The sequence below is a fragment of the Pholis gunnellus genome (genome assembly GCF_910591455.1).
Source record: "Pholis gunnellus genome assembly, chromosome: 13".
NCBI lineage: Eukaryota > Metazoa > Chordata > Actinopteri > Perciformes > Pholidae > Pholis > Pholis gunnellus.
The window spans coordinates 16,852,554-16,867,253 of record NC_136540.1 but is presented as its reverse complement, the minus strand read 5'-3'; the positions used below and the strand labels follow the sequence as shown (position 1 = coordinate 16,867,253).

The 14,700-nt window shown below is 44.6% G+C and overlaps 1 protein-coding gene across 4 annotated transcripts in view; it reads right to left on the bottom strand.

The window, feature by feature from the left end:
• Positions 1–14,421, bottom strand: part of acaca (acetyl-CoA carboxylase alpha) — a 30,619-nt gene extending 16,198 nt beyond the window's left edge. For 2 of the 4 annotated variants that reach the window (XM_079171435.1, XM_079171437.1), the window contains exons 1-29: positions 14,285–14,421; positions 12,764–13,025; positions 10,947–11,118; positions 10,572–10,710; positions 10,277–10,386; positions 10,100–10,181; positions 9,897–9,995; positions 9,651–9,757; positions 9,428–9,538; positions 9,042–9,251; positions 8,741–8,911; positions 8,001–8,162; positions 7,682–7,845; positions 7,176–7,326; positions 6,853–6,956; positions 6,512–6,739; positions 6,150–6,300; positions 5,897–6,031; positions 5,135–5,281; positions 4,843–5,031; positions 3,981–4,081; positions 3,705–3,793; positions 3,356–3,480; positions 3,151–3,264; positions 2,725–2,838; positions 2,549–2,638; positions 2,333–2,451; positions 989–1,012; positions 364–507 (exon numbers count right to left, since the gene is read on the bottom strand). In XM_079171435.1, coding sequence (XP_079027561.1) covers positions 364–507; positions 989–1,012; positions 2,333–2,451; positions 2,549–2,638; positions 2,725–2,838; positions 3,151–3,264; positions 3,356–3,480; positions 3,705–3,793; positions 3,981–4,081; positions 4,843–5,031; positions 5,135–5,281; positions 5,897–6,031; positions 6,150–6,300; positions 6,512–6,739; positions 6,853–6,956; positions 7,176–7,326; positions 7,682–7,845; positions 8,001–8,162; positions 8,741–8,911; positions 9,042–9,251; positions 9,428–9,538; positions 9,651–9,757; positions 9,897–9,995; positions 10,100–10,181; positions 10,277–10,386; positions 10,572–10,710; positions 10,947–11,118; positions 12,764–12,996 — 3,785 coding nt within the window. In that variant the 5' untranslated portion in view covers positions 12,997–13,025; positions 14,285–14,421. Of the gene's footprint in view, positions 1–18; positions 508–988; positions 1,013–2,332; positions 2,452–2,548; positions 2,639–2,724; positions 2,839–3,150; positions 3,265–3,355; positions 3,481–3,704; positions 3,794–3,980; positions 4,082–4,842; positions 5,032–5,134; positions 5,282–5,896; positions 6,032–6,149; positions 6,301–6,511; positions 6,740–6,852; positions 6,957–7,175; positions 7,327–7,681; positions 7,846–8,000; positions 8,163–8,740; positions 8,912–9,041; positions 9,252–9,427; positions 9,539–9,650; positions 9,758–9,896; positions 9,996–10,099; positions 10,182–10,276; positions 10,387–10,571; positions 10,711–10,946; positions 11,119–12,763; positions 13,026–14,284 lie in introns of those variants that run through there. The other 2 variants (XM_079171436.1, XM_079171438.1) reach the window with 2 other exon arrangements.
• Positions 14,422–14,700: the final 279 nt, after the last annotated feature.

Below are 14,700 nucleotides of genomic sequence, written 5' to 3'. Positions count from 1 at the left end.
ACTCCGTGAAGATGTTCTCCCATCCACCTTTAAGAACCTCACGGCAGTTTTGATCGCCCAGTTTCTGATGTGTGAAAACACACGCAATTATGTGTCAATTGTAGCGGACTTTGTTAGTATAAAAACTGAATGAGGTTCAAGTTATAAAAAAAAAAAAAACACCATTGCATGTGAACAAAGGTCACGTGTTGGTCCAATTAAAACAAAGTGTTCCTTTCCTAGGAGCAAGGAAACATAAAACCACCAGAAAGACCCTTTTAAGTATCCATGCTTCAGTTGGTTGGGTGTTAGTCCTTTAATTGAAAGAAGCTGTCCCAGAAGTTACACCCACTGAAAGCATTTAGGAGGTTTTGTGTGTCAAACCTGTCCACAGATTCCGAATCGGAGGCTTCTTTCTTTTCAGCATTACCATCCTTAGATGTACTATCTTTAAGGTCCTGGAGTTTAGTTGCCTGTAATCTAGTCTCCGCTGCTCTTGCAATGTCCAGGATCGGAGCAGACATTCTCCTGGCAGGACAGTCACAGTCAACGGTTTCAGTTCAGGGCATTTGCACTGGTGTACAACATTTCCCCAACATGTAGTTTGCATTATCTTAACACCACCTCACATCCCAAGTCATTCTAAATATCTGCAATATTGAAGCGCATACACACAACCGTTTGCAATACAACACTCTTTCACAAAGACACAAACAAACACACACACACACACACACACACACACAGACCGAAAACATGTGTGACACAGAGGCTGAATGCCAAGGGCCATGCTGTTGTCAGTAAGATTTAGAAACATTGCATTTCTCGATCAGACTAAATTCCAGTTGCTAAATCCGTTTGATTTGGGTAATATTTACAGCACCAAACAATTTGTTGACTTCATCACCAGATGAATTAATTAGAACATGAATTGCTGCTTTGACCTAGCATCTAGCTAATCTACAGTATACACTATTATTCTATGCAATGAAAAGAATGTTTACAATACCTGTTTAGAGTGGGGATGTTCCCTCTGCAATCAAACAACATTGATTACTAAGTGGTTAGTGGCAGGCATAAGGAGAGGAAGCCAGTCAAGGTGTAGCAATGCGTGTGTGTGTGTGTGTGTGTGTGTGTGTGTGTGTGTGTGTGTGTGTGTGTGTGTGTGTGTGTGTGTGTGTGTGCCCTTTAACGTGATGGATGTATTTTGCGCTGATCAATATCTAAATGAATTTAATTAATGGAAAAATGGAGGATAAAGTAAATTGGTAGTGGCTCTCCAGCAGTAAACACACATTTCACTTCCTCCTGACTGCTCCCTTGACAACATGCATTATGTCCTGATAAAGTCAGCGAATCATTTCACACTCATACTGGCTTTAGTTCACAGCGACGAGCCAAACGTGAAGGTTAGTTCAGACACGTACAATCACAGGCAAGCGATCAAATGTACGTGTGATGGCATTTTAAAGGATTTTCGAAAAAAAAAAAAAACTGCATAAACAAGCTGAACCGAACATGGCAAAAGAAAAATACTAGCACTGCGAGGCGATGACAAGCAAATACACCGGAGCACACACATGACAAAACAACACAGGTAGGATGCAACAGAAATGTCACAGTCGTCTAGAATAAACTTTTTTCATCCCAGGAGTTTGTGTATGGTTTCTCTGGGATTCTGCAGTTTTACGTGGCGTAAGAGCGCCCCACTGTTCTCCCAGGACTTAAAAGGAAGGGCAACTGGAAGCTGTATTGCTCATGGCCAACGCAAGTATTTTTCCGTCTTGCAGAACACCTTCGTTTGCACATGAGGAGCATATACATGGAAAACAACGATGAACAATGGCAGATAGCTGGGAAAGGTGGGAGAGGAACCGGGGCATGACCTCAGATCGTGAAGTAAACTTGAGCGCTTCACTGTTACAGTGATTTTAAAAGCAACTTATCCATCAATAGCGCCTTAAATATTCATCTTAAAATAATAATAATAAGCATTGGAGTGACATGTTTTGTGTAACCACAGCACACCTCTACCTATGCTACAAACATCTAGACAGTTGCATAACACAGTGGCATGTGAGGCAAGAGGAGAGGCAACTATAGAGGGAGCCACCAAATGATGCTGAGTGAGTAGGAGCAACAACCGATGCTGCCGCTAGGATATATACAAAATGAACATAAAGCGGTGGTCAAATATATACCGGTGCTGCCAAATTGCCGGCACTGATGTGAAATTCAGTATCCATCCCTGTCATTAATATTGATCCCTGTCCATAGTGCCGGTTAAGTGGGGAGCAGCGGGAGAGGTGATGCACAGCACATGAGGGTTGCGGGCATTTTCTGTGCGCGATACCTGTTGGGGTGCGAGGTGGGAAGCATGAACTGGAACTCTACTATACACGTGTGGTCCCTCAGTTGTCGATGCTGGACGCTGTTGAGCTCATAGGCGATGTAAGCTCTGCGAACGTACACCTAGAGATAAAGCCACAGAAGATGTTAGTTTGACATGTGAATCGTCTGCATTTTAGCGTTCAACAAAAGGGCAAATAAAGATCACTGCTGCGCTCACCTCAAGGGCAGCCATCCTCACGACCTGATTACTGTGGTAGAAGAAGTTGGGCAGAACGTCAAAGATAGACGTTTCTGAAAGGATCAGTTTCTAGAAAAAAACAAAAACGGAGAATTAGTCTTTTTTTTTTCTCATTTTCAGAGCATTAGATGAAGCCAGCTCCTATATCGCCCTACCTGCAGGTTCTCGATGCAGAATTGGTGTCCATACATATCAATGGCAGAGAGGAAGATGGACTCCACCTGGTTGTGTCGTAGCTCATAGGATGGGAGGTGGGAAGCTATCAACACCTGGATGCAACATATAAATGGAACACTGTCAGTTAATTGATGTATTATTAAATGATTAGTTACAGCATCTATCTTTGCTACAGCTTTAATATGTTTCTGAGCATTACCAATTGTGTTATTCTCATTTTCTATTGTTTTGTTTTTCACCAATAAAAAAGGAAAAAGAGTAGATAGTGACATCTGGTGGCGAGACTCACCGTACATCATGGTTAAAAACATTTATCCTATCTCAACATGAAGAAGTCCTATTTATCTGGTTTTGGCTTTAAGCTGGCACAACACCATATCACAAATTAGGAATGGACATCTGACCTGCCGGGCTCGCAGTGCCACCTTGGCGTTGGTCGTCTTGCTGAGCTGGGTGAGTTCAGTCAAGATGGCCATCAGTTCATCGGTCAGTGTGGGATCACGGCCACACAGCTGATCCTAGACACAGGAGAGGAGAGCGTTACGTAGCATCGCTAGCTAGATTTCTGACAACTCTTTAGTGCTGACTCAGCGAGGGCGGACCACTTACGATCAGCATAGTAACCAGCAGGTTCTTCTTGGTGACTTGAGCATGGGAGAAGATATAGTTGAGCACGTTTGCCATGTCGCTCTTGTTTTCCTCACGCAGCGCGAACACACACTTGTCGTAGTGTCCTGTTAACAAGCCAACATGTAAAGAGCTTAGCACAGGGCAACTGCAGAGTCACAGACGCTGAGGAGTTTATTGGGTAAGAGCTCCACCGAGTGGACAGAATGAGTGAGTGCAACTCTTCGGAGAAACTTGAAGGACAGTAAAGCTAAAACCACATTACTTTGGCATGTGGCAACGTGTCAAAACAATGAGCACTTGAAACCAACAATGAAGCGCAGTCGCTCACCATTCTGAAACTGGATCTCTACTTTCAGGTACTGTCTGAGCAAGTCCATCACCACAGCCTTCATGTGACCTCTGATGCCGCTGCGATACCTTTTCAAGACAAACACAACCAGAGAGAAGAATGCAGCAGCAAATTTAGATGAGGCTTCTAAACTTTTCTTCTGCCAGGAAGGTTGTTCCCGACCTATTTAGTATGTTATTGTGTTAGATCCGTGCAATCTGCCACTTTGGGTCATAGGCTGCGCTGTATATGCGAGTGATCAAGTATCTCACTCACTTCTGCACCAGCTGAACGATGCTTTGTGTGTTCATAAAGAAGACTTCTCTCTCGGACTTCTTGTTCAGAGTAGCAGCATGGCTGTCCAGGATGTTTGCAATCTGGAAAGACAAACAACACGAGAAGTTAATCCCACCAGCAGTGGAGAGTCATAAGCATTTAATCACAGTCGCACCGATGAACCCTCAGTTAGCTTGCTCCCATTATATCCAGAGTGGGATCCTAATTGAGTGTGATCTTTCTTTCTTTATATATTAGAGGTGCGTCAAAACCCTTTTACTACTACTCATGCTAGTGAACTGGCCTTTCTTTGCTCTACATAAACTATGCATGAATATATGAACGTGCACAAAAGGTTTTATCAGTAATAACACTTCAAATCCAGTGGATTGTTTATACAATCCAGCAAATTGCTGGTAGGCAGGCATCTTTTCTCATTAGACTGAAGTATAAAAGATATTAGCAACTAAATATTTTTGATATACAATTCTAGCCAGCTGGAAAATTAAGAGTGCAAATGAACACCAGAGTTGAGAAATCCCATTGCTAAACTTACACCACTTCTAGAAGCAATAAATCACTAGAAACCAAAAAACACTCATTTATTATAACGTGGCACCATTAAACATGTGCTAAATACCAAAACATAACTAATTACTGTTTGCTGTGGGGGTTACCATAGAAACCTATTAAAATTATTATTATTAATGGCAGAAAAAAAAGAAATATATATATAAAAAAAAAGAAAAAAGAAAAAAGAACGATGAGGTTCTCAACTGGAGTTGTACTGTTGTTGACAAGGTACGCTTTCAGAATAATTCTGAATAATAGAGGGCGTAGTTAGCGTGTGTTGCTGGGGCACCTGCTGGCTGGGAAACTGGCAGAGCACGGAGGTGATGTTGCTGGCGTACTGAGCCATCTCCTTCTTGATGGACTTCTCCACAGCAGGGGGGATGCGACCTGACACACTGGTCATGATGTCTTGAAGCTCCAACAGCGGCAGAGAGGGATCGCGCATGTTTTTCATCAACCTCTCCACACAGTCTTTCAACTAGGACAGACACAAGGGGTATGTCGTTTAAGGAACTGCTCACGGTCGGGCGCTCTGATGCCGACGAGTACCCAGGTGTGTGTGTGTGTGTGTGAATTCTTACCTTCGCGCTGAAGAGGGGCTCAGGGAGACAGTAGCCGTTCATTATGTGAACAAGATGATCCAGTGTGTTGTGGAAGACTCTGTGTAGCTTCTCCCCTCTCAGAGCTACTGCCTGGATAATAGGTAGAGGCCCAGTGTGCAGCTCTGCCTACAAGACAAACATAAATACGTATTGCATTTTACAAGATTGTCATGGTGCAGTCAGGAAGAAACTAGTCGGCATACTCTGAAATAAACAAGTTGAAGAAAACAATATCCTGAATGTTTGTCCAAGAACGTAGTCCAAAATGTGTAGTTTACATTTGTTGATCTGTGCTCCTTCTCTACTATTAAGTCTGCCTCCCGACTTTCTGGCTTAGTTCAGATGTTTGCAGACACAAGCTTCCTTGAGATAATTGAGCCTTCATCTTTGTTGGCAATTTTCTCATGAACAAAAATGCACACAACCAAATATCTATTGTATAGGCTAACGAATAACCCCCACCGAAAGCGTTTTAGGAGCGTTTTTTGATGCTCGTCAATGTATCAATCCACACCTACTCCGGGATTTTTTTCTTCAAGTCTATTTTGTCGCCTTCAACGACGCGCAATCTGCTAAAACAGCGGTTTAAATCGCATAAATATCGAGCCGTATATGTGTTTTGAACGTATTAACCGTATCTACACTGTATACATTACACATCGTTTTACAGGCCTATGGGAAATCCTGCCTGGCATACAGCGTATACCTGTGTGGATTGCACACGTCAGACACACACAGTACCTGTTGCACTCTGCTTGGGTCATCCAGTTGCAGCTTGGCAATGACACAGCCAGGCTCCAGTGCTGCTCCAGCCCTCTTCACATAGTGAATACAACCAGACTCCACAGCTGTTAGGGTCATCACCATCTTCATCACCTGGAATTTAAAAAAGTACAAAGTTGAAATCCATACAACTCAAACAATACTAAAGTGAACGTGAACAGATTCCGGCTTTCTTGTGGACAACATACGCATAAGCCTTAACATACTGTACCTCTATCTCAGCATAGCACTGGCCAGAAAACACGTGGCCGCCATCCTCGACTGTGTACTGGATGAGCTTTCCTGCTGAAGGAGATCGCAGCAGCGAAGGATCATTCTCCCTTTCAAAAACACAAGTCTTGTTCCCAATCGTGATGCGATACCTTTGGGGGAGGGGAAATAAGATACTTTGTCTTAACAGAAACCAGAAATCAGAAGCCTTAAGTGCATCAACTCATTTCTGTAAAGTTTTTAACTGAATGAAGATATTTCCAGGCAAATCATACACAACCAGCAAAATAAAAACATGCACATATCGCATTATCATTCTACCCTGTGGTACAGTGGTTCAAAAATGCGTCCTTTCCCCTTTACCTGTCCACCTCTTCCTTCATGTAGGTAGTGTAGCTGCTTCCATCATAAGACAGCAAAAGACCTCCGTCACTGAGCCGATGGACGTCCACCTCAGCAGAGGAGTGGTTCATGATGACCACGTAGGAGTTGGGACACTGGCGGGTCACGGTCAGGACGTACTTAGTACCTTCGTAGATCAGCTCCACGTCCACAGTGTTGAGAAGTGTGTGTGCTGGCAGCACCTGGCCCCTAGTCAGAGAGTAGAGGGGACCTCATGTTATCTATTTATTGTTTTTTTCTAGAAGTATTTACTGCTTGGATCAATTGATTAAATGAATTAGTACAACGCGCCACATTTATACCTTTCCAGAGAATGCAGAAAGTTGGACACACTGTTCCTTAGATTGACATCAGCCACGTGAAGAGCACCGCTCACAATTCCCAGCATGGTATCGGGACGCTCCGCCTGCACACAACATACATTTCACTACTGAGCAAGGAAAACAATTCAATTCAAGACTTAGTCTTACTATTATTTCAGTTTACTATTATACTAATAGTATAACTATTATCTCAGATGTAGTGTGGTTTCAGCACTGACATCATAACACGGGTCAGTATGTCAAACAACATTGTTTCTTATTATAGTTGTCCCAGCGGCCACAGCTGGAACATCTCAACATACCTGCATCTTCTCTGAGATGAGCCTGTCCAGCCAGCCGGTGTCAATGGTGTTGTGCTGAAAGCTTTCAGTCTCCAGCAGCTTAATGAGGTATTCCACTGTGGTCCTGAAGTCTCCTCTGATGGACAACTCCTTCAGAGCCACCACCATGTTGCTAGAAAAAGATTAGGAGACATTACATTACATTATAGTCATTTAGCAGACGCTTTTCTCCAAAGCGACTTATAATTCAGATTCTAATTTTTGGGGTTAAGTGTCTTGCTCAAGGACACATTGACATGCGATTAGCGGAACTGGAACCGGGGATCGAACCACTGATCCTTTGATTGAAGGACTGCCCAGCTATCCACTTAGCCACAGTCACCCCCACATACAACCACAAAAACGACAAAACCCTCTGATTAAATAATTGCATAAGAAAGCCCTCCTAAACGTTTATTATCATTAACAATAAATAAAGGATCTTTCTGACTAAGCAATGTTTTTCAAAATGCTGTGTGTGTACTCACGAGATGGCTTCTTCCCGATTCTCTCCCCAAGAGAAACAGTGTCCAAACTGGGAGTCTGCGAACTCATGCAGCCCTCCAGCCGCCGCAACGCTGAAGTAGCCCCACACGTTCTTATTGCTGCGGAAATTCAGCTCCTGCACTGTGCCGGAGCTTGGCTTGAAACCCTGCAATCACACCACGTTTCATCTCATAAACCGAACCAAAATAACAGCTAATTCGACACAGAGAAGGGTAACATTAAGAAGTGATAACAATGGCCTTTATTTATGATACAACAGGATTCTAATTATTTATTGTACCGGGAGACAGTGAGGCTTACCTCATCGGGGTTTTCACTGGTGATGCGCGCTGCGATCACATGGCCCCGCGGGGAGGGGGCAGTCGACAGGCCCTCAAAGTCAATGGGAGAGTCTCCCCAGGGCTGGACCCCATAAAGCATCCTGATGTCTTTGATCCTTTGAAGAGGTATACCCATAGCAATCTGACAGGCAATAAGAGGTACAGTACGGCGTTAATGCACATTGATGGAACAGATTCACGGGCCCTGGACAAACATTACAGCACATACATGGATTCTGATTGTATTGGCGTTGAATGATCCACATACGTATTTCCTGACATGCTTATCTGACAGTTTTTCCTAGACAACCGATAAACACCATCTTTCTGACAGATAGTGAGTCCGGTTGCCTGGAGAAAAAGAAAATGAAATAGCCCCTCATCCTTTGTGCCAGAGAAAGCGTGTGTCACTCCCACAGCGACATCCAATCAGCTTGGCAACAAAGCCAGCAACACTGCCCTTCAGCTTGACTGCCACTGACCTATTTCCACACAATCCTAAACACACGTGACCCAGTGCTGCTGCAACCAATGGATCTACTACACAGTGTTTCTACGTACTGCCTCCTTCTTTTGCAGCCCGTTGCCATAGAGACAGGGGGGGCCCGTCTAGTGTTAAGCGGTGAAGCGTGCTAACTTTGTCTGCTCCGGGCGAGTCCCAGACTCTAAACGTAACTGCATTTGATGCAAAGTGCGCTCTTGGGTCGGAGCGTGACTGACCTGCAGCTGGGCGGCCGGCAAGTTGACGTCGGCCACCATCTCAGTGCAGGGGTGTTCCACCTGCAGACGAGGGTTGAGCTCCAGGAAGTAGAAGCTGCCGTCCTGGCTGTAGAGGTACTCCACTGTACCTGCACTGACGTAGCCCACCATCTTAGCCAGCTTCACTGCACACTGAGGAGAGAAAACAACTCCATTCATATCAAGGTTCAAATGTGTTCAATTCATCTGAATGCACTTGGCTGGTCTTCGATCTCCACTTATTAGCTATAAACAAGTACAAACAATGCAAGCTGGTTTGTACCCTTTCCATATCTTCAAACACATCAGAGGTGGCGATGGTGGCAGGAGCCTCCTCTATGATTTTCTGGTGCCGTCGCTGCACAGAGCAGTCTCTACCAAATAGGGAAATGGCATTGCCATACTGATCAGCCAAGAGCTGGACCTCTAGGTGGCGGGCGTGCTTGGCTAGCTGCATGACGAAAATAGGTGATCCTGGGACTTCTGCCTGGACCTGGAGAACCAAAGAGAAAGTAAACCCCAGCTGTCAAGAAATTCACAAAAACCCTATTATCAATTGCCGATACTAGATTTTCCCCATTTGGTACATTCAAACTCTATTCTGTGATGCGTTACGTCCTGCATGATGTGTCAAATGAAATGCTGGATTTGGTTTGAGTTTCCACATACCTGTCTGAAGAGATTAGGGAAATCATCAGCAGAGTTGACTTTGCGGATGCCTTTTCCTCCGCCTCCCTCTGAGGCCTTCACCATGACGGGGTAGCCGACCTTCTCCGCAGCCTGGCAACGGAAAACATACAGCTTTCCAGCGCACATGCAACTATGCACAGTATACTTAAGCAAATGCAACATTCTTTAGGCATTCTTTTCAAGCCTTAAATGACACGCTTACCTTCAGGCCATCCTCCACATCGTGGATGCAGCCGAGCTCATACACGTCAGTGGGAACATTGATCATTTTCTTCTTTTGTTGGGTCTCTGTCCATTCTACTGTGAGGCCTGAGGAAGACAGACGGATAACATATTCAGCATGGAAGCAAACGCCTACTACATGAAGTTTAAATCTGGGGGAGCTCAACAGTCGTTGATTGTTTTCAAAGCTCATCCTAAACCAAAAGATGCACAAACTGTGACATACCTGTGCCGCTCCAGGGCAGGGTTGGAATGCCAGCAGTCTGAGCCACGATGGACGAGGCAATCTTGTCTCCCAGAGCCCACATAGCCTGACTTGGGGGACCTGAGGTAGGAGTTATAAATAAAAAAGTAAATAAGATTTAACAGATAATGTGATGGTTAGTTAAAAGGGTTAAAGTGATAGGCTATGTAAGAAGCTTCTCTTACCCATGAAAGCAATGCCATTCTTGTGAAGCAGCTCTGGGAGTTTGGGGTTCTCTGAGGCGTGACCCCACCCAGCCCACACGGCCTGTAAGGACCAAGAGACGACAGGTATTAAGTCAACGATACAAGTACTAGTTACTGTGGGGAAAAACTACACATATTATAAGTGTGTGGTCATACCTGAACAGGTATGCGTTTAGCAATGTCCAGAATGAGCTCAACGTTGGCATAGTTGTTATTATTAGTCCCTCCTGGCACAGGCACGTAATGATCTGCCATTTTGATGTACTCTGTGAAAGACAGAACCACACATTTCCCCAAGTCAACACTCCTCACTGGGTACCAGTGTAGGGTCTTCTTAAATAGTACTTCTGCAGTGCATCCAAACACTCCTTAGCCGAGTCACCGGCACCGAATCTGTTGCACTTTCTGCGGCGTTTTTACGTGTTCAGAGGCGTCACGCTAAAAAGCTCACCTGCATTGGCCTTCAGGTCCTCTGGGGTCACCATTACAACGAAGCGGATTGCCCTTTCATTGCGAAACATCTCATAGGCCCAGCGGCGGATGGAGCGCATGCATTTGACCGCTGCAATGCCATTGTTGGCGATGAGCACCTGGAGAGGCAAAATAGTTGAGTTTCCAACGTCGATTTGCTCACATAGGTTACAATACTTTAGTATCTTGTCACAGATCCTGCTGTGTCTACATGCATTATGACTTCATATTGTAAGTTAATACATTTCAAGGCTGTGTGATCCAAACTTCTGTTTGTTCTGGAATTCTCGACTGCTTTGTTTCCATCCAAAAATAAAGAGGTTGTACATATTGCGCCGAATAAAACAATCATCACCTTCTCGATAACCTTGTTGCCACCAAAGCGGGTGACAAACTCCGCGGGAGAGGCCACAGTGAAGTCCCTCTGGAGATCAATGCGCCGGCGATCTCTGCCTTGCTTCACCAGGTGCAGCCCTGACATACTTGGCCTGTCAGGGCGAAGAATGTTACAGCCATTCGTACCATCTCTAGTTTTGGAAGGAACGGGGTATTATGTAGCTCTGATAACAAGCAGACAGATGTGCAAAACACAAGACATGAATTTAGATATTTCTTTTTTTTTTTTAAACTGCCAGGAAAAAAAAAAAACACTGTTTATGTTTACAGCCCAGAAGATAAAAGAAAGACACCGACATCACCTCATATTGATAAGAGGCCGACTGGTCTAAGGAGCAGAGGATTTGACTACTGTCTCTTATCTTGAACTTTATAGCTTGTGGGTGAGTTACAGCTTAATCAATGAGTAAACGTGATAGAAAACCTGAAAAGGTACTGATGACAGGAACGATGGCAATGATTTAGGAAAGTGTTTTGGATTGAAAAAGAGTAAAGGGTCAACAATATTATCTGTATGGAGCTTACAGTTTAACAACTGACAGAGCAGAACATATTGTAGGTAAGAGCACAGGACAGTCCTCAAACATGTTTAATCCTCATGCTTGAGGCAACTGCATGCAGATCTCTTTGACTCAATCTACACCTCATGGGGAACCATGGGGGGGGGGGGGAGTGGATAGCACATGGGGAGGGAACTGGCCATCAGCTGGTGGGTGTTGGCAGCACTTGGGGCTCATTGGGCTGGCTGCTTTCTGTGGCCTGACGCTGCATTATTGCATCACTAGGGGTTAGAGTCGAATGAGCCCATACTGAATGGAGGCCCTGGTTTCAATCCAACTGTGGAGCTGCTAGAGTTCTTTTTCTTTTTTTTTCCTATGACAGGGAGAGAGGTGGGGGGGGTGGCAGATACCCCATCCAGTATTTCCAGTTTTAAAACATCCGCCCCGGCTTCTTTTTAAGTTAAGCCCCAATCATTCCCATGTCTCGTAGACAGTAGACGACGACATTCTAAAATTGGAATAGCACAAAACACCACTATCCACATGGCTGGCTGCTTAACCTAACAATGTTTAGGAACCAAATGGACAGATAAACATAGAAACATGTGTAAGATCTCACTGGAAAGGAAACGGCACGCAATCATGGTAAAGGCTGTTCTGTACATGTGTGTATATATCTCATTTTAATGTGATCCAAATCTTCTGCGAGGCTTTTGAAAAAAAGGGAAAATGTCATTCACAAGCCCTTTACATGTGAAAGTGACAGTGACATGTGAGGCCCAGGCAGCCCAGTGAAAGACCTGGGGGCTGGCAGAGCAACTAAAGACCGCTGCAAGCTTTAAACAAAGTCCTCCCAGTACGGAAAAGCTCCGACCGTCGGATTGGGAATTTTCCGTGTGTGAACACTTGTCCAGCTTTCCCAAACCAACGTGCTGAAGTCTATGGCTATCTTCCAGGCCTACCACGAATCAGGACACAAAGAAATCCTTTCGCATGCGCTGGTGAATGGTGAAGGGGCTACCCACGACTAGAGGCCTGCACCAACGGGACTAGTCTCATAGAGACAGCGCTCAAAATCGTTGATTCCCTTTTTATATCATATTTGCAAGCCACTAAGCAATATTGCGATACAAGGCAGCTAAAACGTTGTCTTCATAATATGTCAAGAACCTGGATCCACACACATAACTGATACCACTATTCAGTGAAAACACTGTGAATGAACATCAAGAGACTAGAGGTGATGCGGCCGGACGGACCGGGTTTGCGCTCTAACCTCAGATTGTGCAAGGGGTTATCAATGTGGTCGAATCCCATTTCACAGGTGCTGCTGGAGCTATCGGAGGATGATGGCGACAAGGAGTGAGTCTCCCTCTCCTCCAGCTGCAAGCCAGGCTTCCCGGGGATCTCATCCTCCGAGTTCTCCTCCGACACGGATCCCACGATGAAGCGCGAGTGCAACGCCTCCACAACGGGGTTCTTCTTGGCAGCACCGTCCTGCTGTGCCATGGTCGGGCGACACGAACAGGCTGCTAACACTGGCGAGAGACACGACAGTGGCAGCAAACGGTTATAAAGGAGATACAGAGAGTCCAAATATCAGGGCACAGTGTGTCACCAGACGGCCTCGTCTGGCATGCAGTGCTGTTTGTCATGTTGCAAAAGTGAGTTACATAAACTTATGTATCTCGATAATGCAATCCGATATTGCAACACTTGCACTCACGCATGGGAGCAATCGGCACATTGTGTGCAGAGTCTGAAAAGGGGCAATTGTTGAAGATGTCAACATAGTTAAATATCAGAAGGTTGTTCATACTGTTATCGTTCACCGTAAGCACCTGAAGCATTGTTTCAGGCCTAAGTAATCGCACTCCAATAATACAATTTTTTTTTAAACACTGCCTATTTGAAAAGCATATATTATATTACAGTCTATAAAACATGTATAAATCCTGCCTGCATGCGAGATACACTTAACAGTAATGCTGACAATTGAAACAAACATTTTAGCTAATTTAATGGTGGAGACAATTGTATGATAACAACTGTCTGTTGCATTCAACTTGATTTCAGGGCACATTTCACTGAAAAGACTTAACGTACCTGCTCTACAGTATTGGACTTCTCCTTCACTTTCTCGTTCACTAGCTACCTAGGACGTCCTGTTCAACGTTAATTACGGAATTAATTATGGAAAGAATAACATGGCATTAACTGCCACGGTGCTGTCCTGCTTGCCTCTGTCCCTTTACGATGCTACAACTATGTTTGCTTCTCCCCCTAGCTGCTCGGGTAAGAGGAATGAGTAGGCTCCCAGGTATGGCACACCTTACTATCGATAGCTGCTTGCGGGACCAGAAAAACAAGCAGAGCACTGCGGCCACACACACTGCTATCGTGAGCCAGGGGAACATCACACAATGGTCCCGAGAGCTGTATTTAGCAGACCGAAACTTCTGTCTCGAGACGTATTATTTCATGGCGTTAAAAAGGTGAACCGCCTTCTAGCTAGCCCCGGTTAGCGTTAAGTCAACTAATCAACGGTAACGCCAACTGTCAAATCCACGCTAGCTTCTTAACCAGGCGCAGATAAACTGAGGCACAGATGCTAATAACGTCACAGATAGGTGTTAGCCAGTTTACGGAAGTAGCTAATACAGTAATCCAGCAGCGGCACTGATACAGTATTGCCGACTGTCTGCAGGTTTATGGAACCGCAGCGTGGTCGAAATCGTCAAAGCACTAAACGACAGACAGACATAATCTAACATGAACATCTCGGCTGACAACTCACCGGTGGAGATGCACCGTAGAGTAATCCTGAAAAAGTTGAGTTCAACAGATCGATGAATTAGTGGGTGTCTTTACGACATCTCTGTTTCCAGTGATGATGAAAAAGTCACATCATGATGAGGTAACAAACGCTTTAACAGCAGAGTGTGGGGTGATGTGATGATGCGCATGCAGGTTACTCCTGGACGTTGACCTCTGAGCGCCACTTCCGCTATAGAAATAGATTAGGTAGAAAATACTTCACACCCAAAATGGCAAATGGTCTGTGGAAAAAGGAGGAAAAAAATGTATATAACATAAAAATATGATTGTGTAGGTTTGAAGAGTTAAAAGATGTATACCCTCTTCAGCTGAAACTAAATGTAAATGTATTTTTCCATGTAAAGTATAATTATAAAGTAAGAAAGAAATAGTCAT